Below are 25,611 nucleotides of genomic sequence, written 5' to 3' on the forward strand. Positions count from 1 at the left end.
AAAATTTATAGCTAGTATAGCCTTTCTGACGTTTACACTCATTATTCTCTAGAAAAATGTTAACCTTCTGTAGATTGTTGAGCTACTATTGTGAATAAAACCTAGAGTATTAATGAGAGGCCTTAGACATCTTTTAAACATTTCCTTTTCTTATTGATTGGTTAATTAAGCATTAGTGTGAGTCTGTGTGACAAAGAAACTTGATTTGTTTATGTTTCTTGAATTACAAATTTATCATATATCTTCTGGGTCTTGTGAGGGTATGAGAAGGTAGTGGAGTGGCTGTGCGGGTTTTGTTGTGGGTGTTGATATTGGTGGCATGGTACCAGCCTCATGTGGGAGTGGAGTTAGTAATGGTTGGCTTGATGTCTTACATTTAGAAACTAACATGCATGTGGAATCTTGATTTTTTATCCAAACGGTATCATTTTCTACAAAGAGGATAGAAACAAGCCTCTTAGATTTCTTGATTTGAGGAATTTATAGTTCTGTTTGATTTTTATCAGATTGAAAAAAGCAAATTTCAGAGACTGAGACCTAATAATGAGGTGGTGATTGTCTTTCAATGAAACTAATTTCGGGAGAGTTGAAACTTGATGATTTTATTTTATTTTTATATTTTCTTTGTGGAAGTGGTTTTGCTTGATACTTAAAAGTCATGAGCTCTGAAGAACGCATTGTTTGTTCCTAATTTGAGGCTGATTACAGGTAGAAAATAGTATTCTTAAAATAGATATAGGAACTCTCATGAATTTTTGTAAATTTATGGGAAATTTCTTCTTCAAAAGAGGTCTATGACTGTTTTCTGATGAATGGGGTTTGACTTCAATTGGTCAAAGCTTCAAGGGAAGTTAATGAAGCTTACCTTTCCTTTTGCTTGGAAACAAACATTATTGGCCATATCTGGGTTACAAGGCATTGTATGGGCTTTTGCTCTATTTTCATGTCACGTCTGCAGATTGTTTTTTTATTTTTCTTTTTAGGTCCTTTGCCATTGTCAATTTATTTCATGTCATTGGTTAGTTCTTAAATATTGTTGATGAGCCTCATTTATTTGTTAGTATTCCTTGGATCTGCTTTTCTTATTTTTTAAATTGTAAACTAGTTTATTGGGGCTGTTTTAGGTTGTGATGCTGGGTTTGGATGCTGCTGGTAAAACAACCATACTGTACAAGTTGCACATTGGAGAAGTGTTATCTACTGTTCCTACAATCGGTAGGTAACTTTTCTTCCATTGTCTTGATTTCTGGATATGAAGGGTTTGCTTAGTTTGTAAGCTGTTGTCAGTCAATTATCTCATATTTGCTACAGTGATCCATTTTGATTACTAGACTGCAATTACACTCTGTGCATTTATGTAATGTCAAAATTGTCAAAAACTATAGTAGTGGACTAATAAGAACCATGGACATTGTCATAAAAAATATCAATTATCACATGAGACTTCTCTATGAAATTTAAAATTTCAGTTTGAAAAATGAAGGTAAATTCAAGCCATGTAACTTTGTGCTGTTAAATTGATCAACAAATTGATGGTAATTGTATTCTTTTCTTTATCTCCTGCAGGCTTTAATGTGGAGAAAGTTCAGTATAAGAATGTCATGTTCACAGTTTGGGATGTTGGTGGGCAAGAGAAACTAAGGCCACTATGGAGGCATTATTTTAATAATACCGATGGACTGGTAATGATCAGTCTATGGTCTTATCGTGCGAGATTATGATTATTGCTGGACCTATTTATTTTCTTATTTTGTGCTGCTATTATGTGATTTTGTGTTGAATATGGTCCAATCATCAAATTAATTTTTTCCAGCTTTGCTTGTAGTTATAAATTCATTTGTTAATCTGTTTTGTTGGTTCCGTCACAGTTGTTTGTATTTAAAGCGGACTCTTTGTCTCTATGTAGATCTATGTTGTCGATTCCTTGGACCGAGAGAGAATTGGAAAAGCAAAACAAGAATTTCAGGTTGTGGATGTTTGGAGAGTTATATCAATAAATAAGATAATGTGGGTAATAGTTTCTGAATTTGACTGACCTATTTCTTGCAGGCTATCATCAAAGATCCATTTATGCTCCACAGTGTTATTTTGGTGTTTGCAAATAAGCAGGATATGGTATGTTTTCATTCTCAGTTTCCAATTTGATTTCTTCTCTTATGGATAAAATACACAAAAAGTTACAGTTTCTTTTTGGACATGCAGATATCTGCATACATGTTTTGTGCGTCTGTTGTGCGCGCATCTTTGTTGTATGAGTAGACATATTAAGAATTTAAGTTATTTATTTGTTGCTGCCCTGTGTTCTTTTCTTGTAAAGTTTTGACAAATTCTGTATGTCATTGTTCTTTAGGACAGAGTTATGTCTTCATTCAACATGGATTGATACACATACCATGCACTACAATCTGGTGATTACAGATTTCTGGGTAATCAGGAAAAAAGAAGAAAAATACTAATTATATCAAGTTTGTTTGCATATATAATGACTTTGTTTCTTGCTTCCATAGTTAGCTTTGAAATTGAGTTTTGTGCTCAAGAAAGCAAAATGCATGTCGCCATTTAAGATGAATTTACAATTAGGAAGAAGAATGCTAAAATTTATCATACCCAAAGTCTATATTTTACCATAATTTTTTCTGCAGATCCTGTTACTTCAGTGTTTCAACTTTTAAAATATTTTGCGGAAGTTTCTATGCAAGAACAGAATTGCAAGAACAGGATTTCCTTTCTGTTATTGTTTTGCCTCATGGAATTAAATTTATGCTAAGATTTTTATCTAAAGTATTTGAAAAACAAATTACTTCTTATAATAGCTTCTAAATATAGATTCTTCATCACTTATATGCTTTCATGTATTGTCATGATCCTTAAACAAGATTTTAATCCAAGTAGAAGTCAAATGTGTATTTAGAAGCTATTTGAAACATAAAAGTAATTTGAAAGCAAAACTTGCAGTAAGGGTATATATGAGGTTGAATTATTACTATAATCTTTGGCTTTTTGAAAGATTTTGAGTACTGTGAGGTTATTTTCAGACGTTAGTAATAGAATTTGTTCTCGGCATTTTTTCTGTGAAACAATGATGCATGAGCACATTTATAGATATACCTTATCAATTCCACACTTCAATCTACATGACTTGCATCCCGGGAATTCCACATAATTGAATACCCTACGTCCATAGATCATTGCGGCAGCTTGACATTTAATGGAATTGCAATCTGATCTGGGAAGTAAAAAATTATTAGACTGTTGATGCGTTAAAATTTATAGCTAGTATAGCCTTTCTGACGTTTACACTCATTATTCTCTAGAAAAATGTTCAACCCTTCTTGTATGATTGTTGAGCTCAGGCTATTGTGAATAAAACCTCAGAGTATTAATGAGAGGCCTTAGACATCTTTTAATACATTTCCTTTTCTTATTGATTGGTTAATTAAGCATTAGTGTGAGTCTGTGTTACAAAGAAACGTGATTTGTTTATGTTTCTTGAATTACAAATTTATCATATATCTTTCTGGGTCTTGTGAGGGTATGAGAAGGTAGTGGAGTGGCTGTGCGGGTTTTTGTTGTGGGTGTTGATATTGGTGGCATGGTACCAGCCTCATAGTGGGAGTGGAGTTAGTGATGGTTGGCTTGATGTCTTACATTTAGAAACTAACATGCATGTGGAATTCTTGATTTTTTATCCCAAACTCGCGTATCATTTTCTACAAAGAGGATAGAAACAAGCCTCTTAGATTTCTTGATTTGAGGAATTTATAGTTCTGTTTTGATTATTTATCAGATTGAAAAAAGCAAATTTTCAGAGACTGAGACCTAATAATGAGGATGGTGATTGTCTTTCAATGAAACTAATTTATTGGAAAAGGAAGTGAGAAACATATGCTTCCTTTGTTTCCATTCCATTTGATATTTATCTTTAACAATAACAACACATGTTAAATTCCATCTTTCTAGAGCTTAACTGCTGTTATTTGGTTTATGAGACTCTGATCATAAAGAACTCAAGTGCCCTCAGTAGTTGTTCAAATCTACTTTATGTAATAGCTTTCTCATAAGGGCATAGTGAGGTCTGGTAAGAACATTCAGAGGCGACATTCAGGGCATCACAGAGAGTACACACATTAGAGGTGCATTTAGGGCATCATTGACAATTTACAAATTCTCGCCAGTTTTTTGCACAATTTTGCTTTTGATGGCATTTATGTGGTGGACAGAGATAAATATTTTTATTTAATATTGGTATTTATGTATCGAATATTTATGTCCAGAAAGGAGCGATGACCCCAATGGAAGTTTGCGAAGGATTAGGTCTTTATGATCTGAGGAACCGGAAGTGGCATATTCAAGGGACTTGTGCACTTAGAGGAGATGGACTTTATGAAGGCTTGGATTGGTTGGCTTCAACTCTAAAGGAGATGAGAGCTGCCGGATACTCATCTGCAGGCACCTCGACAATCTAGTCTTCCAGGTTGAAATTCTTACCTCTTTAGCAGTCAAAAACTTGTACATTGTGGTTCCACTTCAATATCATCCTTGTAGAAGATTTCCTTTCACGAGGTACGACTAGAAATTCTCATCAATCTTCCTACCGTAGCAGGTTTATATGATGTCGTGAGGATAATTCAATCATGAAGCTTGAGAGTCATGCTTAGTTACCCTGTGGGAAGTCCTGACTGTCGTCAAATTCTTTTGGGTTTTATCTATAGCTAATGAAGCCTAATGTGGTTCCTTACCTTTGACCATACTTTGGCAATTGGATGTGTGACTTCCTCCAATGTATATTCAGATGAAACCTGTTATCACAATTAACTTGACTCTACGGGTTTATACATGCTGTATATGCCCCTAGATTTAAGGTAAATGATGTTGAAATGCTCTCTCTCTCACTCAGTATTTTATATGAGATGGTCTCATCGCCTTATTTATTTTGTTGACATGACAAGATCATCTAATAAAACAATGACATATATGGTTACTTTGCCGATGTGAGACCGTTTAATGAAATAATAACATGTATGATTGGTTTTAAAAACCGCACACCATGGCGGTGGTTATAAAGGGTAATTAGTGTTCGATTAATAGTAGGTGAGGAGAAAATTTGATATATATGACAACACGTGATTATGTTTTTGGACTATTTCACCATCAAAGTAGAGTGAGGTAAAATCATTGTTTTAAAACCCCGTTTGGCTTGGTCGGTTGAATCGGTTCAACCGGGACCTAGTGTTTTCATCGGGTTAGATTACCCTTTTCACTATTCACCAAAAACCCTATAAATTGGGATGATGATTAACGAACAATTGAAGGTCGGAATGTTAGAGCTTTTGAAGAGCAAGTGCTAGTGAATACAATGGTGACGAAAGAGTTGATTTCTAATGATCAGAAATTGAAAAAAATAGGCGATCGTCAATTTGTATTTGGGGTGTGTGCAATGGTGGACTCTAGGGATGATTGAGATTATATTTAGGGTATTGTCGTTGTCAATCAGTCGACTGTCGATTTATATTTGGAGTGTGTTTGTTAAATTTCAAATCTGTAAGGATTTATCTATAATTTTTAGGGTTGTATTTGTTGAATTTTAAAATTTTTGTTACTTGGTTTGATCGACCGGTCAAACCGATCAGTCTAGGACCTGACAACTTTGCTAGATTTCACTCCAGGTTAGGTTTTAAAACATTGGATAAAATAATAGGTGGTCTTGTGGCCCACTTAAGACTAGGATATAATAAAATGTCGAGATAAAATAAAAAACAGATATTTATTATTGTCCCATATTGAATGTTAAGCTAAAGTAAAGAGAAAAGGTAAACCCAATGGAGCGAAACTTTATATTTAAATTCTGATGGACTTTATGTTTATTTTATTTTACTTCGATTGTCTCAAAAGTTGGGCCCTTTTTTTTTTTTTTTTTTAAATCTTAAGATAATCCTACTACAACCTTTAACTAATACTATTCATACAATATTTTTAGACACAAAATGATGTGATAAAATGTGATTGAGTAAAAATTTATTTTTAATTTAAAATCAATTAATTATTGTTTGTCACATCATATTGTATGAAGAATGTTGTATAAATTTGTTGTATGTGTAATATTATGCTAACAATAAACTCATACCTCATTTTACTAATTTTCTAGCACAATAATCATAATCACATCTTAAGCTGCAAAAAGAAAGACATTGTGAAAGGACAAGGACATATTTGATCCACAATTATATAGGCCTTGCTCCTTATGAACTGAAAAATTAGTTTTCTTTTGATTAAGGGAATGTAAAATATTTTTTTGTTTATCTATTTGTATTATTATACACAAATCTATAATAGCTAGGCTCTCGTAGCTCAGTTGGTTAGAGCACCCGTTTAGTAAGCGGGAGGTCTTGAGTTCGACTCTCAACGAGAGCATTTTCCTTTTTTCCTCACCCGACCCGTTTTTCAAATCCGAACGATCTTTACCACAAAATTTAACTGTCACTTTCCTTCCCTCCAAACCATGTAACCACATCATTATTATAATAATTTATTTATTATTATTTCCCTCATCTTAAATCCCAGCCATTCATTTTCCCCTACCCCACCACAAATTTTTTGAATCTTGATTATTCCAGATTTTTTTATTTGATTTATTTTTTTATTTTTTTAAGATTCTTTCTTTTGTTTTCCTTCCTCTCCATCTTCATCTCTTCATAAACAACAGCGAAAATGTTAGCGCACAAGACCTCTCCGTTTCCGATACTCCTCCACAAGTTCCGCCGCAACATCCCCCGCCGCCCTAGGTTCACTTGCATTATTGACCCCGCTAACGTCATCGCCGCCGCGACCGCCGCCGGTAAGGTCCATGGTGCCGTCACGTCCGCCATCACGCAAGTCGCTGTCACCGCCGTCGCTATTGCCTCCGGTGCTTGTCTCTCTACTAAGGTCGATTTCTTGTGGCCTAAACTTGAAGAACAACCTGGTATGTTTTGTTTCTTATCTTCTTTCTCAGTTTAATTGCTGCTCTGTCATGTGATTTCCACGTTATCTATTTGAATCTGTTTAATTTATTCTTAATTTTTGATTCAATGTTTAGTATAATTTGTCAAGTTTTGTATGTGTAAATTCTAGCGTTGGAATCTCAACGTTGAAAATTTGTAAAATTTATAACTCTGGATATGAAACTTATAATGAGCTTAGTTCAAAATTCACACTGTGTCACCAGGCAAGTTCAAAATGCACCAATTTAGAGGTTTTTTTTTCTTCTTTTAATTATGTTATCATTTATACTTTCATAACAGTTTGCTGTTAGATATATTATGTTCTAAGGTACATGTTGAACATTACTGAATCACATAAACGTACAATTTCCCTTATTATTGAAGCAACTAGCTATGTTACTGGTCCGTATTGTTTTACTTAGAACAATGTTAGATTAGTAACTTAAAATGTTAGGTTGTATTATTGCATATCAACTTGTGATAAAATATATGTTGCAACAAGGAAGGTAAATTTATAACATTGGAATCTTGCTTTTCGTGTTCCAAGTTTCATGTTCTTAATAATATTAGTGGGTGGTAACGTGGCAAAATCCTAAAAGCATGCGTCGATTTTCAGTATTGATAATAGCAGTGCATATATCAATCTTACGTATTTTTATTATTTTGTTCTTGCTTTTTAAGTTTATCTTTCCAAGAATGCTGTAAGTATAAGATTTGTCTCATTCAGTAGGGTTCAAGCTAGCTTATAAGATGACTCAGGGTGAATGTTATATGTATATTATTTCTTTATTTCACTTAATTATTCACTGAGTTATTTATATTGAAGAGTTGCAGGTTCCTTTATACTGGATGGAGTTGACGTAACAGGGTACCCTATATTTACTGATGCAAAGGTGTACCACCTCTCTCATATCATGACTTGCATATATGTTGTCATCTTCTGCCACTAAAACCATATATGTGAAGGCAGGTGCAAAAGGCTATTGCATTTGCTAAAAAAGCTCACAATGGGCAGTTCCGCAAAACTGGAGATCCTTATTTGTCACATTGTATCCATACTGGAAGAATCCTAGCCATGCTGGTCCCATCAAGTGGCAAACGTGTATGCATTTCTATCGTTACCTATTATAGTTTTAATTTTTGAGATTTCTTGTGTTTATATTGTTTCATTCCGAGAATGAAACATGTTCATTTTAATATGTAGCTGTAATGAAAAATGATTAAGAAATGTATCGTGCCATGCTAAATATAAGATGAGACAAGCATCTGAAAAATGAATTGTATCATGCAGGTCAAATTCAGGGTATAAAAGCATCCCATTAGTTTGGGAAGTTTCTTTTCTAATCTTTTGGCAGCTTCAGAAATAAAACTTTGTTTTTGTTAATCCTTTTAAAATTTTGAAGTGCATAAAGTGTATGAATGTTAACAGGATGGCATAATTATGTCTAAGAAAAATCTGGGCTCCGTTTGGTTAGTTATTTAGAATAGCATTCTATGCTAAATAGCATTTTTGGAAAATAGGATATGATTCTGAGAAGTTTTTTGTACATTTCTGAATAATATTTAAATTATTTTTAACCTTTTAGGTTTGTCAATTTAACTAAACACCCCAAAAAAATAAAAGTTTATAAATTAACAAAAACATCCTCACCCACCCTCATATTATCGGCAACGGGCCACCATCGCCGGAGTGGCGTACGACCGACTAGATCTGACCGGTCAGTAGCTGATCTGACCTTTTTTGGCCAGATTCATTTTGAATCTGTCCGAAAAAAGTTAGATCTACGACCACAGATCTAGCCGTTGATGGCCACATCTGGTCGCCGTTGAAGGCCTAACGACAGCCAAGATATGGCCGTCGTTGATGGCCAGATCTCTGGCCGTTGTCAATGGCCATATCTTTTTTGGCAGAAACAGACAGATCAGCACACGATCGCCCTGATCTAGCCGGTCATTCGTTGTTATAGCGGTGGCGGTAGTGGCTGCTAACAGGCGGTAGTGGCTGCTAGCAGGTCATAGCGGCTGCTAGCAGGTGATAGTGGCTTGGGTGGGTGGGGGTGTTTTTGTTAATTTTAAAACTTTTATTGAGAAAAATAATTGTTAATGTTTTGAGTTGAATAGAATAAGATTAGGTTTTGAATAGAATTTTGAATATTGAAATAAATATGTATTTTGATAAGATTAAATACGATAATAGGGTAGGATAATGGAAAATAATGAAACAAACAGAGGGCTGGTTTTTACTATAATTCTCTTTCAGGAAAGTGGGGCTGCACAGTCCCATTGTCTGCTGCTATATGCAACATCTCTGGATTGCAATTATAACAAACATGCTACAGAAAAGTGGGCTTATTGGAATTTCATTACCAGTTATGATTTCTACATGCAATTTATGATTTTGAGCATATAGTTAATAGAAGTTTGCTACATTATTCCATGGTACAATATTAGAAAATGAAAATTTGAAGTTATGTAACACTGTCAATCTGCAGCAAAAGCTGCTCAAACTATTATGCCATTAACTCCTTGCTAAGATCTTAAAGTCTGATGCAGGCTGTTGACACAGTTGTGGCTGGAATTCTCCATGATGTCGTGGACGATACATGTGAAACTTTCTGCAGTGTAGAAGAAGAGTTTGGTGATGATGTTGCGAAACTGGTAGCTGGGGTTTCCAGATTAAGTTACATAAATCAGGTATTACAAACTGGTTATTTCAGTAAGCTTATCATTATTTTCTCTTTTCCTTGCTCTTCTTGAGAGTGAAACGATGTACTTTCCTTCATATGCTAGTGGTTCTGTCATTTTGTTTATCGTAAGATCTATAATTCTGTCTATAGGACTATGGGTTGGGTTTTGAGGAGAGGGCTGCCTCAAGTCCTGTAGCCCATTGTTTTCTATTGATAACAATAATGGGAAAAAGGAAAAACCAGAAGTGAAATTATTAGTGGAATAATGTGCTGGTCTGTCTTCAGATATTGCTAGACGATATCTCCACCAGCTTATTTCTTGTCTTCTACTTCCTTTTAAAATTTTTTCGATGGCTTTTGTCCATTATATCTGGTTCTTTCTTCTTATTTCTGTGTTTCTCTTTATGCACTGCATTTGTACAGAAGTTGCATATTTGAATTTATTGAAGATTTGAAGTTCATCTACCTGTAAGGAATATTTAATGCTGGCAGGATGGGAAAAGTTAAGGTTGATGCTGCTTAAAGTGGATAGTTTTGTTTAATAAACTTGTTTACTTTCTGTTTTATTTGGTTGTCCTGTGACATGAAGGACATTATTACTGTCATTACTGTTGTTTCCTGATGTCGCATTATTATGACGTCTTTTTATAGATTCAATAAGAAATCTTCTTATGTTAATCACATGCTTGCAATTTCTAGAGATCTATGCCTTTATCCCGTGACAAATTTTGCCCTGTTTTCTCTGGTGTTCTCCTGTTGTTGCTGTAACTAACACATAATTTTGCAGCTACTCCGGAGACATCGAAGGATAAATGTGGATCAGGGTACCCTTGGTCATGAAGAGGTACAAGATATGAATCCTGAATTTTGATTATTATTAACCTTGCCACAAATATAGAAATTGTAGATTTATATGTAAACTTGAGTCACATTTGATGTGTCATCTTTTGATTAATCTAGTCATGTATTGGAATCTGTCATATATTATAATCTAATTCAGAACAACGTGCACAATCTGAGTGTCAGTGCTTGTAGAAGATTGTGGTTGTGAGGTCCATTGGAAGAGATTGAGCACATACTTATTGCTTTCAATTTCATTCAGAAACACGTAGTTAAATAAGCCTCAAGATATCAATTATTTTCTATTCAAGTATGCTGGTTAAGAAGGAATTTTTTTTTTCTCTTTATATACCACATAAAAGATACATTTGTGGGTTTTAGTTTAATGAATACAGTAGCATAAGGTAGTAGATGTATAACAGATGACTTTTCTCTTCTGAAAAGACAAACAAATGAATGCAAGTGGCTGAGATGGTTTATTGATTCTCACACTGCTGTTGTTAATCTTCATAAGGCCAATGACTTACGAGTTATGCTCTTGGGGATGGTTGATGATCCACGTGTGGTGCTCATCAAGCTTGCCGACCGTCTTCACAACATGAGAACCATGTACTGAATCTTCACTTTGAAACATTAATTTATGCCTGTTAAACAGTGATTACATTCTATTTCTATCTGAATAATAACTTAGTCTGCAACCAACATGTTTTCTGCAACCAACATGTTTTACTTTCTACCCCCCCTTTTTTTGATCCTCTAGATCTTTCGCTTCCTTTGTTGATAATTATTATGATTACTCATTACTGGTCATTAGATGTCTGAAAAATTTGTAATCAAATATAAAAAAGAAAATTTAAATTCTTGAAATGGCATGGTTGATCTCACTAATTTTTGGGTTTCTTCTACTATTATACGGATTTGGACTCCTAGATTGTGAATTTTGCTTTCAGCTATGCTCTGCCACCGTCAAAGGCTCTAGCTGTAGCACAGGAGACTCTACTTATTTGGTGCTCACTTGCTTCCAGATTGGGTCTGTGGGCACTGAAAGCTGAACTGGAAGATCTATGCTTTGCTGTTCTTCAGGTCTGCTCATAATCTTTTGGGCTTCAAGTGCACTTTTATTATGCTGGAAGCTGAATGTTTTGCTATGCTTATGTGAATATGTAATGTGTAATATTTTAAGAATCTCATCTTAATGTGCATTTGTACCAGTAGCATAATATGACTAGGAATTTTAGTTAAGTTGTTATATTTCCTATATTGCACTTTTCTAGAATCATATTCTTGTCTTGTAATAAATAATGAATCTTTTAACTGTATAATTTGTATTGTAATAAACTGTGTTCAGCCTCAAATGTTCCGGAAGATGCGGGCTGATCTAGCTTCCATGTGGAGCGCTAGCAATAGAGTAGGGTGTCCAAGAAGAATATCTGCAAAAAGCAGCTCACTATCCTTGGATGATACGATTTCTTCTCCTGATGACGAAAGTCTTACAGCATTTGATGAGGATATTCCAAGCATGAAGGTATGGATATCGTTTGTAAACATTGGTTGCTCCCATATACTTGATATCTCTTTAAAGGTTCAGTTACGTTTGAATGTGTTAGAGATTACTGTTGCTAGGTCCTTACATGTCAGCTTAAGCTTTTTAACCAATTGGTAACTTAACATGGTATTTGAGCTCAGTTGACCAAGTGGTCTTATGTTCAGATCTCCTTATTATATAATAAATTGTGTTTATGGTTAGAGCTTTTCTTTCTGATTCTGGTTTATTCAGTCCATGTACAAGTGCAGGGAAGGTAGAGTTTAAATACTAATATTGGTTCTTACCTGTTAGGTTTAGCTTTTGGATTAATTACTAATTTTACAAAATGTTTTACTTGATCTTGAAATGTGATATCATGGTGCTGGTTCCAAGAACATATCACATGTTTATATTGTTTGGCTAGCCACAGATTCAAACTTCCATGCATGTTTTAAAAGTTTTTGTTTCCTTGAGGGCTGCTTCTGTCTCTGTTCTTGTGGAACCATGGTCCATTTTTGTTTTTCTTCCCCTCAGTATTACAAATCTTACCATTTCCTATCAATAAAATAGAAGTGATGTTGAGATAAGTGACAAGTTTCATCCTCTTGCTTTTCAAGATCATGCAACTTCTAGAAAATTGAACAAAAAAATTTATAAATTCAGAACGGTAGTGATCAAAGAATCTCACTGAGATGTAACATATTTGTTACATTAAAATGGGTTTTGAGTGGCCTCATGACATAGGCCTTTATGTCATAAACTCTTTTCTCCAATGTAGATATAGTGGTCACTGGGGGTGGTGGAATGATTGTAACTTATTAATGAGAAGCAGTAGTATCTGGAAGTACTTGGATAATATGGATGTTCTTTAGGTCATTTTATCCAGTGACACACTGTTTGCAGGATCTTTTGGAAGCAGTGGTTCCTTTTGATATCTTATCAGATCGGAGGAAACGGACTAAATTTCTGTATGAACTTGGGAAAGGTTCAGACAGTCAAACAAAAGCCAAGGTTGTCCAGGACGCTGGAATTGCTTTAGCTTCCCTGGAAGTTTGTGAGGAAGCTCTTGAGAAGGAGTTACTTATATCAACTTCGTGCGTTTTGCTTCTCTTCTTCCATTAGCATGTCTGCTTGTAAATTGTGAAGAAAACATAATTTTTATATATGCATCAATTTTATTTCTATCTAAAAATGTTTATACTGGAGAAGCTGTTATCCATCTAAAATAATTCTCTCTCTCGCTCAGTTGCTTTCTTTGTTTTATGCTTGCAGTTACGTTCCAGGAATGGAGGTTACTTTATCTAGCCGACTCAAAAGTTTGTATAGTATCTTCAGCAAGGTACTAATGAAGTTCGTGGTTAGATTAAAACTATAATATCTAGAGCATTTGAGCTTTGATTTCTTCACCTTAGCCATGAATTCAAAGCCCCATGCTTTAGTTTTAAAAGTCTATTGATAACTTGTCCATATATTCTAAAATCGGACAGAATGGAACGTTCCTAGTTTGCAGTGTTCATTTAGGAAAAGCTTATGAAAGATTGTGCCATAGTATGAATTTGTTTAGAGGTTCAGTAGTATTTATTATATCCGGTTTCTTTGGAAATTCTATTACAAGTAAACATTGACATCGAATTGAATGACATTGATTTCTAGTTAATCTCTGTCCTCATGCCAAAGGTGCCATAACATTGGTACTTGAATTTTTAACGATACAGTATATAGTGAGGAGTTCTCTTGTTATCAATAAATCATGGAGCTTGGATTTGTGAGCACTGAATATGTATTATTTTTCTATGATTACAGTGTATTACTGTGTTGCACTTCTTTTAAGAGATTGCTGATTTCAGAAATTCTCATTTTTCTATACTTTTCATTCAGTTGTCTTTGGTACATATTCTATGTCACCTTTAGCTAATTTTCCTTTTTCTTCTCTGATTATCCTATTAATTGAAAAGTGAGCAACATGTCTAATTACTTACCATATATAGCAAAAATATATAAAATAGGAAACTTAAGTTGAGGGGCAATGTGGCTGAATGACTAGGCCTTGTTGGATATGAAGTCATACTTGGCTCTTTTTCCAATTTACTTTAGTTTGCTAGTTAAGTTATAAAGGCCAAAGTAATCTTCTTTTCATGGGTTAAATTTTGTCCCAAAAAGCCCTCATATTGATTCTTTTTTTTTTTGTTTTTTGGTCATGACTAATTTTGTTTGTATCATTGCTTCATGTAGATGAGACGAAAAGATGTTGGCATCCATAAAGTATATGATGCACGTGCTTTGAGGGTGGTTGTTGGAGATAAGAATGGAACTCTTCATGGACCTGCAATTCAGTGCTGCTACAATCTTCTAGACATTATACATAGGTNGGAGTTCTCTTGTTATCAATAAATCATGGAGCTTGGATTTGTGAGCACTGAATATGTATTATTTTTCTATGATTACAGTGTATTACTGTGTTGCACTTCTTTTAAGAGATTGCTGATTTCAGAAATTCTCATTTTTCTATACATTTCATTCAGTTGTCTTTGGTACATATTCTATGTCACCTTTAGCTAATTTTCCTTTTTCTTCTCTGATTATCCTATTAATTGAAAAGTGAGCAACATGTCTAATTACTTACCATATATAGCAAAAATATATAAAATAGGAAACTTAAGTTGAGGGGCAATGTGGCTGAATGACTAGGCCTTGTTGGATATGAAGTCATACTTGGCTCTTTTTCCAATTTACTTTAGTTTGCTAGTTAAGTTATAAAGGCCAAAGTAATCTTCTTTTCATGGGTTAAATTTTGTCCCAAAAAGCCCTCATATTGATTCTTTTTTTTTTTGTTTTTTGGTCATGACTAATTGTGTTTGTATCATTGCTTCATGTAGATGAGACGAAAAGATGTTGGCATCCATAAAGTATATGATGCACGTGCTTTGAGGGTGGTTGTTGGAGATAAGAATGGAACTCTTCATGGACCTGCAATTCAGTGCTGCTACAATCTTCTAGACATTATACATAGGTTAACCAGTGTGTTCCTTTTACTATTTTATCATTGCAAGTTGATTTATTCTATTAGAGGTGATTCAAAACTGCTTTCAGTAAACAATGGTATTATCATTTGATGGAAAAATTATTTTGGCATGATTCATTAGAGCCAAAATGGTTTTTTTGACTGAGGAAATCAAAACCTGTTTTCTCGATGCTTAGTTTTGTTAACTCTATGGATATTATCATTCATCTTATATTTTAAGTAACTAGGTTGAGTTAGAAATATCTGTATTTCATATATACTTTCACAAGATCTACTGATTGTGGTGAGACGATGGATTCTTTCTTTGCAGGCTCTGGACACCCATTGATGGTGAATTTGATGATTACATTGTTAATCCGAAGCCTAGTGGTTATCAGGTCATTTTACACCTTCAATGCTTCACTCTAGATACCAATATGCATACTTGCACGACAAACATTTATAAAGATAACTTCCACCTAGAGTAAAGAAAGCCTGAGAAAAGCTATTTAGATATTTCTTTAACTCCAAATCTTGTGGTGACATGGCCAGATAGAGGGATGACTTGGCCGAATAGGCATATCATGTGTCTTTGTGCTTGGAGAATGATCCAAGTTGCTTTAATGTAATAGATATGAAGTGTTATTTCTCTATCATGTCTTAAGTAGCTTTGATGCGTGTTGTTGGAGTAGTTCAAGTCAGTTGGATCAATTGTTTGATATAGGACATCCACCAAACTTACCCATAAATGAAGGTCTGCTACCTCCCTGTTCATGGGTATTCGTCTGTTCACAACCAAACTTTTGAATTGGTATGGGCCTTTTTGGTCTCATGCGTGTGGGTTTCCACTTTAATTCATTGTTGCCACACTTGAGGAATACTCCTGATTTTAACCACTAAAGTATCTAATCTCTTTCATGTGTGGGATTGTGTATGTTGGTATTCACACACTCTATTCAATAGTAATTTGCTTTTAACCTAATACGGGTTTGATTCTGGATATTTATAAAATTGCTGTATCTTTTAAATGTGTTCCTACTTTTGTTTGGGTCACATTTTACACCTAAACCCTTTTTTACTTGCTACTTGCAGTCTCTGCACACTGCTGTCCAAGGTCCTGACAGTTCACCTTTGGAAGTTCAGATAAGAACGCAGGTGCTGCACTTGTTTATAATTTTGTATGATGTCATGTCAGGGATTTTGATTTGGCTTATAATACTAGTCATTCTCCTTTTCAGAAAATGCATGAGTATGCTGAACATGGGCTTGCTGCACACTGGCTATATAAAGAAACTGGAAACAAGTTGCGGTACACAAGCAGCATGGATGAGTCTGATATAGAAGCTTCTTCTTATCTATCAAAAGAAATGGAGGATAATAGTTCTTTAGATGATGATTTGTTTATGAAATACAGTTCTCTGAAAGCAGGGCATCCAGTCGTCAGGGTGGAAGGAAGCCACATACTTGCTGCTGTTATAGTTCGGTATGTCATAATGTTATGTCTAATGTAACTACTATCCAACATTAACCTTCAGTTACTAACCTTTGCATAAGTGTTGCATTTTCAGAGTAGATAAGGGTGGAAGAGAATTGCTTGTTGCTGTGAGCTTTGGACTGGCAGCTTCTGAAGTGGTAGCTGACAGAAGATCTTCTTTACAGATAAAAAGTTGGGAAGCTTATGCAAGGTTATTCAAAAAGGTTGAGTTGCTTCACTATGTCTCTTAATTACTTGAATCGTTCAAATATTGGCAGAGAATTATGGTTTGATGATTAAAATTTTTAGTAACAATATTTTTGTGGTTTGGTTCATTTCAGTATGGTTAAAAAAAAATAAAAATGTAATTAAGAATAAGATAGTTGAATTATATTGGATTTGAGGGGAGGGATAGTTCTATTGGGTTTTGATGAACTTGTAACAGTCCTCTCCTATTAATGTTTCAGATACTAGTTCCCATTGGCAAATAACGAGAACTGCAGTCTGGGAAATAAAAACTAATCTCTTAGAAAATTTGGTTCTTAGATTAAGTTAACTTGACGATATTAGCTTGAACCGTGGTATGAACTAGGACATATGGCTGTTAAGAATGCTATTATTTTTTCCCCTAATCCTGCTCTCCTACATTGGAATCTTAATTACCAAGATAGTCTCTCAGATTTGCCTAGGCCCTTGATCGCTCTATATTATCCGTCGAGATCCTTTAAACATCTAATGCAACTTCTTCAACAACAAAGTTGTGATCAATTGCTGAAGCATTTAACATCAAAGTTGGAAACAATAATCTGTACTGCTTAAAGCTAACTCTAATTTGAGATAGCAGATGAATTAACTTGTAAATTAGCATATATTTAGCAGTATTTGACTATGAGTAGTTGTTTATCATAAGTTCAGTAAATATATCAAGGTTTTTATTCAAATTACCTCACTGTCTTTTAATGTTATCAACTTGGCTTTGCAGGTGTCGGATGAGTGGTGGCGTGAACCAGGACATGGGGATTGGTGTACTTGCCTAGAGAAGTATACACTTTGTCGAGATGGCATGTACCACAGGGTATGTTTACTATTTATTGAGATGAAGTAATCATGAGCTTCGCATACTGATGCTATATACATATGATGTCGCTTAATTAAGTATCTATAATACATACATAGGTGCAACAATACATTTATATATTAAATTTTTAGGTTTTTTTTGTGACTTGATTAATTTGATTTTCTAGATTGGAATGTTCAAGTTATGACATTTATAAAATTTATCATTTTAATTTATGGAAGCTGTAAAAGTACTTGTGAATTATTTACCTTATTATTTGAATATAGAAAAAATCACTGCATTAAGTGAATCTGTGCTTTTGGCATGTCTGTACTTGAGTCATGATTATAGTGAATTTTTTTCTGATTATATTAGCATTTAAATGATAAATAATGATGTAAGAACCGACTAAGAATTCTATTGTAAAATTTTCTCCCTATGCAGCAAGACCAGTTTCAGCGCCTACTGCCAACCTTCATCCAGGTCACTCATTTAACAGAACAAGAAGAATCTGAATATTGGGCCGTTGTCTCTGCTGTTTTTGAGGGCAAACCGGTTGATTCTATTACATCTAGGCCAAGCTTAGACTCTGTTGCTTCAACTTCCATGGAAGCTAGCATCAATAACAAGGTTTGTCAACAATTATCTTACTACACTAAAGTTCATCATGTTGATAATTAATTTGTGGAAGTTTGTTTGGAGTACTCTAGATTGTCTTTGTAGTATTTGCGAAATTATCTGCTATGGGAGCATTATAATCGTATTAAGTCAAAATGGTTAGCTGGATTTAAGGTTTATCTTGCCAATGTATACTCTTCCTTCCTTAGATTGATTACATTGAAACATTTAACTTTACAAAGATGATTTTATTGATTTTAAATTAGTGAAAACTATTCAGTAGTATCTTAAACTTTCTTCCTTCTATTTCCATGCATGCCCACAGGAAATCTTCAAGTTCCCATTTTGCTTTAATTTTATCTGCACTGACATGGAGTTTGTGATTTACATTTTAAAAGGTCTCTTTACTAGGCAGATAACCATAGTGAACGGAAATATTAGTGTTGTTTTACAAAACTGTTTACCCTACACATGTAAATGATAGTTCGTGTTCATGTTAATTTTAATGCATAATCTCAATTTCATGTTTATGTTAGCATTAGAGAGCAAGTAGGGGTAAAAATTTTGTGAAAATTTTGTGAATAGATGAACGTATAACTAATTTATACCTAAATCTAGGTCCGCTTATTGAGGACAATGCTTCAGTGGGAAGAGCAACTACGATCTGATGCGAGTCTGACACAGTCAAACCTCAGTGGAAATTCTTATGGTAGTCTGGATTCTGTCGTTCTGGGGGAAGTGGTGATTGTATGCTGGCCCCATGGTGAGATAATGAAATTGAGAACAGGCAGCACTGCAGCAGACGCAGCTAGGAGAGTAGGGCTTGAAGGGAAGCTAGTTTTGGTTAATGGTCAATTGGTTTCACCCAATACAGAGCTCAAAGATGGTGATGTAGTTGAAGTCAGGGTGTAAGGTAAATATACTCCACAGTTAAATCAGTTAGCGACCTAGTGTAGGCAACAGGATTTCAGAAAGTCATTGATCGCGATTTAAACGAAGTATGATATCCAATTGTTTCAAGGTATATAATATAACTGGATTGAAGCTCGTGAGGCTCCGCTTTCAGATTATGCATGTCAATGGACATCCTATGGATATATCAGTGTAAATATGGCTAACTTTGCAGCAGTCAAGGACAATTTTTAGTAGTAGCTCTATATTCAGATATCATGCAAGCAAATTTCACCAGTCTCTCAATTCAGGGATGCGACGCCCCATTGCGTCGGTAGAGGGACTGTATACTGATGCCATGTCTGGCTTCAGAGGAGGCCACATCGGTAGAGAGCAATTTTCCAGTTGCATGGCGTATGCTACTTTGTGCTGCACATTTTATTGTATATGTAGCTGATAAATATCAATGAAAAAGGAGCCTTGTTTTTGTACAAAAGCATATAAATATATACATATATTTGTTTTCATTATAGTAGAGTATGAACTCTACAATTTGAGTTTGATTAAACAACTACTCGCTGTCTTAGCTCTAAATCAAACTTACCCTAATGCCATAACCTGTCCACTTCAAATATTTCTTCAGTCTTGAAAAAATCCTGTGAATACGTCTGATTATAATTCATGTGTGGTTGAGATTTATTCCTGTCATTTTTTATTTATTTTTTATTTACCAATAAACCACTGAGAATATCGAAGATAAAGTCCCCTTTTTCAAACCCTAGAATTAAAGGTTTAGTGAATCCCATTGAATCAGCCCTTGACTATGATCCAAGAGTTGATCAAATGTAATCTCATAAACCCTTACTTCTTTGATGTATATAGATATCAATTTAGTCGGGATTTTATATACCATTGAATTTATTCATAAAATATCATTTTAGTTTAATGAAATAAATCACATCAATCTTAATTTCATCAACTCATTTTCTAGAATTTTGGAAAATCTAGTGAACTTGTTCATTATAATTCTTGTATGTGGTTTAGATTTATTTATCCATTATCGTCTATTTTATCAATCAATTTCCAAATATTTAATCTAACGGAAATTATTCTTAAGAAAAAAAAAAATATTTTTTTTTGAGTACCTTGATGTATTATAGGGTGTGTTTGATTGAGTATTTTGAATAGTATTATTAAAAAAGTTGAGTTGAGTTATTATTACGAGAATAAGATTTAAAAATTAACAAAACACCTTTTATATTTATTAATTTAGCTAAATACCCTCTACAATAAAAATATTGAAGATTAACAAAAACACTTTTATCCACCCATTAAATGTCGGAAGCCGGCCACCATCGCCCAAGGGTGACTCGAAGTCTCTGAAATGGAGTATGACCGGATGTATCTAGTTGATCGTGCACTGATCTGGTCGAAAAAGACCAGATCTACGACCAAAGATCTGGCCGTTGATGGCTAGATCTAGCCACATCTAGTCGTCAACGAAGGCAAAAAAAGATATGGTCATCAACGGCCAAACCTTTGACTGTAGATCTGATTGTCAACAGCCAGGCCTTTGGTCGTAGATCTGACTTTTTTTCGGTCAGATCCATGGTGGATTTGACCAGAAAAGCCAAATCAGTGCATGATTGCCACATCTAGCCGATCTTGCACCATTCGATAAATTCTGGCCACCTTCCGACGGTGGTAGCTGGTTGTCGAGAATATGTGGATGGGTAGGAGTATTTTTATCAATTTATAAACTTTTATTGTTAGGGATGTTTAAGTAAATTAATAAATATAAGGGTTAAAAAAGTTAAATATTTTGAATTGAATAGAATAATAATTGATTTTGATTGAAATAAATATGTATTTTAGGTAGGATAGAAACGATAGAATAGCCAAAAACACACACACGCACATCTATTTTATACCATTTATAACAAATTTACTATATCATCATCTATCTTTATATTAAATATCGTTAATAATTATAAGTATTTGATAAGAATGAATTGATTTAACAATATTTTCGTGATATCATACCCTCGACGAATTAGGAATTAACCTTTGAATATTATGAATGAATAAATAATTTCTTTATACATGGCTCTTGACACCTTATCCTCAGCAAGAACAACACAAAGTTCCACTTTCCCTATTTTCTTCTTCACTTTTCAACCATGGAAACCTGGTTCCTCATCCTCATCTCCCTCTCCATTTCTGCAATCATCACACTCTTCTTCAACCATTTCACAAAAAAACCCTCCCACAACCTCCCTCCCGGCCCTCCCACCATTCCCATCATCGGAAACTTCCTATTGATCATCAAAACTTTCTCCGAACTCGAGTCTGTCCTCCGAAACCTCCGCTTGAGATATGGCCCCGTCGTCACTCTCAAAATTGGCTCCAAACCTGCAATCTTCATTGCAGATCGCTCTCTTGCTCATCAGGCTTTGATTCAAAATAGCTCCATCTTTGCTGACCGTCCACCGGCTCTCCCCTCGGACAAAATCGTCTCCTGCAATCAGCACAACATCAGCTCCGCCTTTTACGGCCCCACGTGGCGGCTCCTCCGCCGCAACCTCACCTCCGAAATCCTCCACCCCACGCGTGTCAAGGCGTACTCTCATGCACGCAAGTGGGTATTGGGAATTCTTGTAAACAGACTAAAGTCCCACTCAAAATCTGGTGTTGTTTGTGTGGTTGATCATGTTCGATACGCCATGTTTTCCTTATTAGCCCTCATGTGCTTCGGTGATAAGCTTGAAGAAGAACAAATCAAAGAGATTGAACGTGTGCAGAGAAATCTGCTTTTGAGCTTCTCGCGGTTTCAGATTCTCAACTTCTGGCCGAGCGTCGGAAAGATTTTGTTTCGAAAGCGTTGGGAGGAGCTGTATCAGATAACTCAAGACAAAGAAAACGTATTGATCCCGCTCATAAGAGCAAGAAAGATGCAACAAGAGAAGTTTAACACAGAATCCGAGCCTGAACAAACAGAAATCCAATCTTATGTTGATACATTATTGGGCTTGGAGCTCCCGGAAGAGAAGAGAAAGCTTGAAGAAAGTGAATTAGTGGCTTTATGCTCAGAGTTTTTCGATGCTGGAACTGACACCACATCCACAGCTCTTCAATGGATCCTGGCAAACTTAGTGAAGTATCCTGAAATCCAGGAGAAGCTCTACATGGAGATGAAACAAAATCTAAGTGAAAAGTATTCAAACCCTCAAGACCAAGAGGCCATAAAAGAAGAAGAATTGCAGAAGTTGCCGTATCTGAAAGCAGTGGTTTTGGAAGGCCTAAGGCGCCACCCTCCGGCCCATTTTGTGCTGCCACATGCGGTGACAGAAGACACAGTTTTGAACGGCTGTTTAGTGCCCAAAAATGGTGTGGTGAATGTCATGGTGGCCCAGATGGGTTGGGATCCTGAAGTTTGGGAAGATCCGATGGCGTTCAAGCCAGAGAGGTTTTTGAGGAGTAACGGAGAAGAGATTGAGTTTGATATTACCGGGAGTAGGGAGATAAAGATGATGCCATTTGGAGTAGGAAGAAGGATTTGTCCAGGGTGGAGTTTGGCGATGCTTCATTTGGCGTATTTTGTGGGAAATTTGGTGTGGAATTTTGAGTGGTCAGCTGGAGAAGAGGATGTAGACTTGAGTGAGAAACAAGAGTTTACTGTTGTGATGAAAAAACCATTGCAGGCTCACTTGTCTCCAAGACATACACCAACACAAAATGATTGAAGGGTTGATAATACAGTATTTACACATTAGTTTTGCGATACAAATAAAGTCTAGGAAAGTATATCAAAGTAATAGTATAATCGTGTTACATGTTTTTTGTTTTAATAATAACACATCTTTCCTTTACAATTATAAACTTATATTACATGTTTTCGGCATGCACTTAAACATTTCATATCTAAAATATCAAAATATTACTATGTAAGTATGTTTATTAAAGTGAGTATTTATTTATCAATCTATTTTATTATGTTAAAAGGGCAGTGGGTAGGTTGGGTCTAGACCTCTTGGGCCCAGAAGATATTTCCATTTTTGTTGTCAGCTAGTTTGTAAAAGTCGGTGATTTTTTAGCTGAAGTAACATGAAATTCAGTTGAAGGAACCCAGTTTTGGTCCCATCTTTATCTTTTGAAAGATGACTATGCAGCACATTAATACTGTATATTTGCAGGCTCTTTGTGAACATAAAACTTCCGTTGGGAACAATAGTGAACATTGTGCTCGACCATGTCATGAATTGCTGTTATAAATTAATGTACAAGGCTCTTATTGATAGGCCATGAAATAAACATCTTGTAGTTTTAATCAATTTTCTTCTCAGTGACATGACAGCACTAATTACTGACAACTTGCCAACGAGCCGTACCACCATACCATCCCTATTACTTTCTATTTGTCAAGCGCCTGTTAAAACATTTTAATTGTGGATGCTTTTCTCTCTTTAATCTTATACAAAAATCTGCTAGATCTAGTTAACTTAAGCCAAACTTAATTGATGAAAAAACACAAACTAATAACCTGTTCATCATGTCGCACAAAGAGAGGATTCTCTTCATTTTGTATGTCTTGCTTTGTTACATCAAAAGCTTCATCTCCTATCTGTAGCTGAAAACTTCCATCAGACCACCTTATAAATCGGGCATTACTTTCTCTCTAAAAAATAAATTATAGTTAATTAATTAAGAGCATATTTCGATTATAGATTATGAATGTAACTAAGCCAATAATAGAAATATGATGCAAATGTCAATAAAATATTATAAAAGACAAGAAAAGTCTTCAGTAAGATGAACACATACACCCAATTCAACTAGAGCATGTGGGTAAGCAATTTACGTTAAACATCACAATAATATACATTGTGATTAAACGAATACACATATTTTCATTTCACAGAAAAGTTTCCGTATAAACAGATGCTGATAAAAGATTATATATATGCACTTCTTCAAAACAAACTTTGCAATCTTATTCTCTCAATTCAGTGTGTATCATCAAGCAACCAATTAGTGAATATGCAGCAACCAATGTTGGTAATGCAAGAACAATTAAAGATAAACATTGCATATAGTTTCAAGCAATTCCCTCAATTGTATGAGTCTGATTCTCTAGAGTAGCTAGGTTCTCTTAGTTACTAAATTTCCCACATTTTCTCCTACTTTCTCTCTATCCAAACATATGATATAAGACAATATAAAATCTCCACCATACTATGAAATTTAGGCTACTCCAACAAGCACCTAGAAATTTTGCAAAATTAAACTGGTATATGCATGGAAAATTGTTAGTGTTTTTGTCTCCTTATGATCTTGTTTTTGAGTCTTATGATCCTGTTTTTGAGTCTTACACTATTTTTTATCTTCTGCCAACAATTACTAAAGGTGAACACCTTCACAAGTGTGAGAACTAGGTGTTCACCTTTAACATGTGTGTGTTCACAATACCGTTGGTAGATATATTTTTTCTCAAATCAAACTTCACACACTTGTTTTCCCTTTTGGACAATATTATTCCTCGTAGAAATTTTGTTTTATTTTTTTACACTTGTCTACTGTTTATTTGCTATGTAAGAAAAAGAATATTGCTTTTGTTTATGGTCCCAAAATTTCTTGTGCAAAAAGAAAAACACAAAAGTTAATATTTAACTTTTTTGTTCCCCAACCCTTGACGCATTGATCTCTTTATATTCACTCATTTCTGGTTTTTCTCTTTAAGGAACCTGATTACATTTGTTTCCCTCTTCGAATATTCTCTAAGGTTCTTATTTTGTTAAGGTTTTCAATTATGCTTTGGTAGACTTAGAATTACCCTCTTCACTTATCATTGTGTGAGATATTTGGATACTGTTTCCATTGTGACGAGAGCTTGTGTGTAAGTTACTGTCCTGTCTTCATTGTTGAATCCTGAGAGGAGTTCTACATCAACATGATGTTGTTGTATTCGTGAAATTTGTTGTGATGACTTGAAGTTTAACAAAAAAAATAGAGTTGTTATGCAGAAAACAGCGAGTGTTTTACAACTTTGGTTATCTTGCTTTGTATTTGAACTCATAAGTATTTCATAGTGATTTTGCTTCCTCTAAATGTGGTCCCATGGATGTAGACTTGATGCCAAACTATGTAAAAATGAGTGTGTTCTTCCCGTTATATTTATCAGGATAGTAAGATGGTTAGTAAGATTGTGAGTAAGTATAGTTTTATTGTTTAGAAACTCTAAGCATATAAAATAACTGAAAGACAAAATGTAACTTAATATATAATTCTTTCCCATGAGTAGGTAATCACTAATCAGAATAATTGTGAAAAATATGTAAAATAACAAGAATTATTGAACAGAAATTTAAGAAAAAAAAAAAAAAAATACCTTGCTTAGGTCCGAGGGAGGTTGCCGAATTGGAATCTCTAGTTCTAATGGTGAACTAGTGCACTTGTCTCCAGAAGATAATATCTCAATGAACTAGTGCACATATATACTGATAGTTATATATACATAGAGGTTTTAAGTTAACTCACCTTT

At 34.7% G+C, this 25,611-nt stretch overlaps 3 protein-coding genes and 1 non-coding gene across 7 annotated transcripts; all 4 read left to right on the forward strand.

The window, feature by feature from the left end:
* The first annotated feature begins 1,097 nt into the window (after positions 1–1,097).
* LOC116144651 (ADP-ribosylation factor-like) lies at positions 1,098–4,942 on the forward strand. The gene is made up of 6 exons (XM_031430109.1): positions 1,098–1,215; positions 1,567–1,682; positions 1,907–1,966; positions 2,050–2,115; positions 4,275–4,474; positions 4,604–4,942. The coding sequence occupies exons 1-5, from the start codon at positions 1,131–1,133 to the stop codon at positions 4,464–4,466; spliced, it is 519 nt and encodes a 172-aa protein (XP_031285969.1). The 5' UTR covers positions 1,098–1,130; the 3' UTR covers positions 4,467–4,474; positions 4,604–4,942.
* A 1,395-nt stretch (positions 4,943–6,337) lies between these two features.
* Positions 6,338–6,411, forward strand: TRNAT-AGU. The gene has a single exon. It is a non-coding gene; the product is annotated as a tRNA-Thr (tRNA).
* Positions 6,412–6,679: 268 nt separating this feature from the next.
* LOC116144645 lies at positions 6,680–19,724 on the forward strand. Of its 4 annotated transcripts, none has more exons than XM_031430099.1 (18): positions 6,680–6,961; positions 7,815–7,873; positions 7,951–8,082; positions 9,534–9,674; positions 10,455–10,511; positions 11,022–11,116; positions 11,458–11,590; positions 11,856–12,032; positions 12,936–13,126; positions 13,305–13,371; positions 14,265–14,398; positions 15,365–15,431; positions 16,126–16,188; positions 16,272–16,516; positions 16,602–16,731; positions 17,490–17,582; positions 18,009–18,194; positions 18,801–19,724. In XM_031430099.1, exons 1-18 carry the CDS (start codon positions 6,709–6,711, stop codon positions 19,092–19,094), a joined length of 2,517 nt encoding a protein of 838 aa, XP_031285959.1. In that variant the 5' UTR covers positions 6,680–6,708; the 3' UTR covers positions 19,095–19,724. The 4 variants fall into 4 exon arrangements, with proteins under 4 accessions (XP_031285959.1, XP_031285961.1, XP_031285962.1 ...); XM_031430101.1 differs by having other exon boundaries at positions 6,852–6,961; positions 7,807–7,873; positions 7,947–8,082; positions 18,801–19,723; XM_031430102.1 differs by having other exon boundaries at positions 6,852–6,961; positions 7,807–7,873; positions 18,801–19,722.
* Positions 19,725–21,178: 1,454 nt separating this feature from the next.
* On the forward strand, positions 21,179–23,293 carry LOC116144655 (cytochrome P450 89A2-like). The gene has a single exon (XM_031430113.1). It carries the CDS (start codon positions 21,254–21,256, stop codon positions 22,814–22,816), a length of 1,563 nt encoding a protein of 520 aa, XP_031285973.1. The 5' UTR covers positions 21,179–21,253; the 3' UTR covers positions 22,817–23,293.
* The last annotated feature ends 2,318 nt before the right edge of the window (positions 23,294–25,611 follow it).

This window comes from Pistacia vera, unplaced genomic scaffold, assembly GCF_008641045.1.
Source record: "Pistacia vera cultivar Batoury unplaced genomic scaffold, PisVer_v2 Contig45, whole genome shotgun sequence".
NCBI lineage: Eukaryota > Viridiplantae > Streptophyta > Magnoliopsida > Sapindales > Anacardiaceae > Pistacia > Pistacia vera.

What these genes read in the sequence shown, in the direction of transcription:
- LOC116144651 (XM_031430109.1), top strand. Translation starts at nt 1,131, where the DNA reads ATGCTGGGTTTGGATGCTGCTGGTAAAACAACCATACTGTACAAGTTG. An exon ending in AAGCAAAACAAGAATTTCAG is followed by an intron (nt 1,967 to 2,049) that starts GTTGTGGATGTT and finishes TATTTCTTGCAG; the next exon opens with GCTATCATCAAAGATCCATT. An exon ending in TTGCAAATAAGCAGGATATG is followed by an intron (nt 2,116 to 4,274) that starts GTATGTTTTCAT and finishes ATTTATGTCCAG; the next exon opens with AAAGGAGCGATGACCCCAAT.
- LOC116144645 (XM_031430099.1), top strand. Translation starts at nt 6,709, where the DNA reads ATGTTAGCGCACAAGACCTCTCCGTTTCCGATACTCCTCCACAAGTTC. An exon ending in CGAAGCCTAGTGGTTATCAG is followed by an intron (nt 15,432 to 16,125) that starts GTCATTTTACAC and finishes TGCTACTTGCAG; the next exon opens with TCTCTGCACACTGCTGTCCA. An exon ending in GAGATGGCATGTACCACAGG is followed by an intron (nt 17,583 to 18,008) that starts GTATGTTTACTA and finishes CTCCCTATGCAG; the next exon opens with CAAGACCAGTTTCAGCGCCT.
- LOC116144655 (XM_031430113.1), top strand. Translation starts at nt 21,254, where the DNA reads ATGGAAACCTGGTTCCTCATCCTCATCTCCCTCTCCATTTCTGCAATC.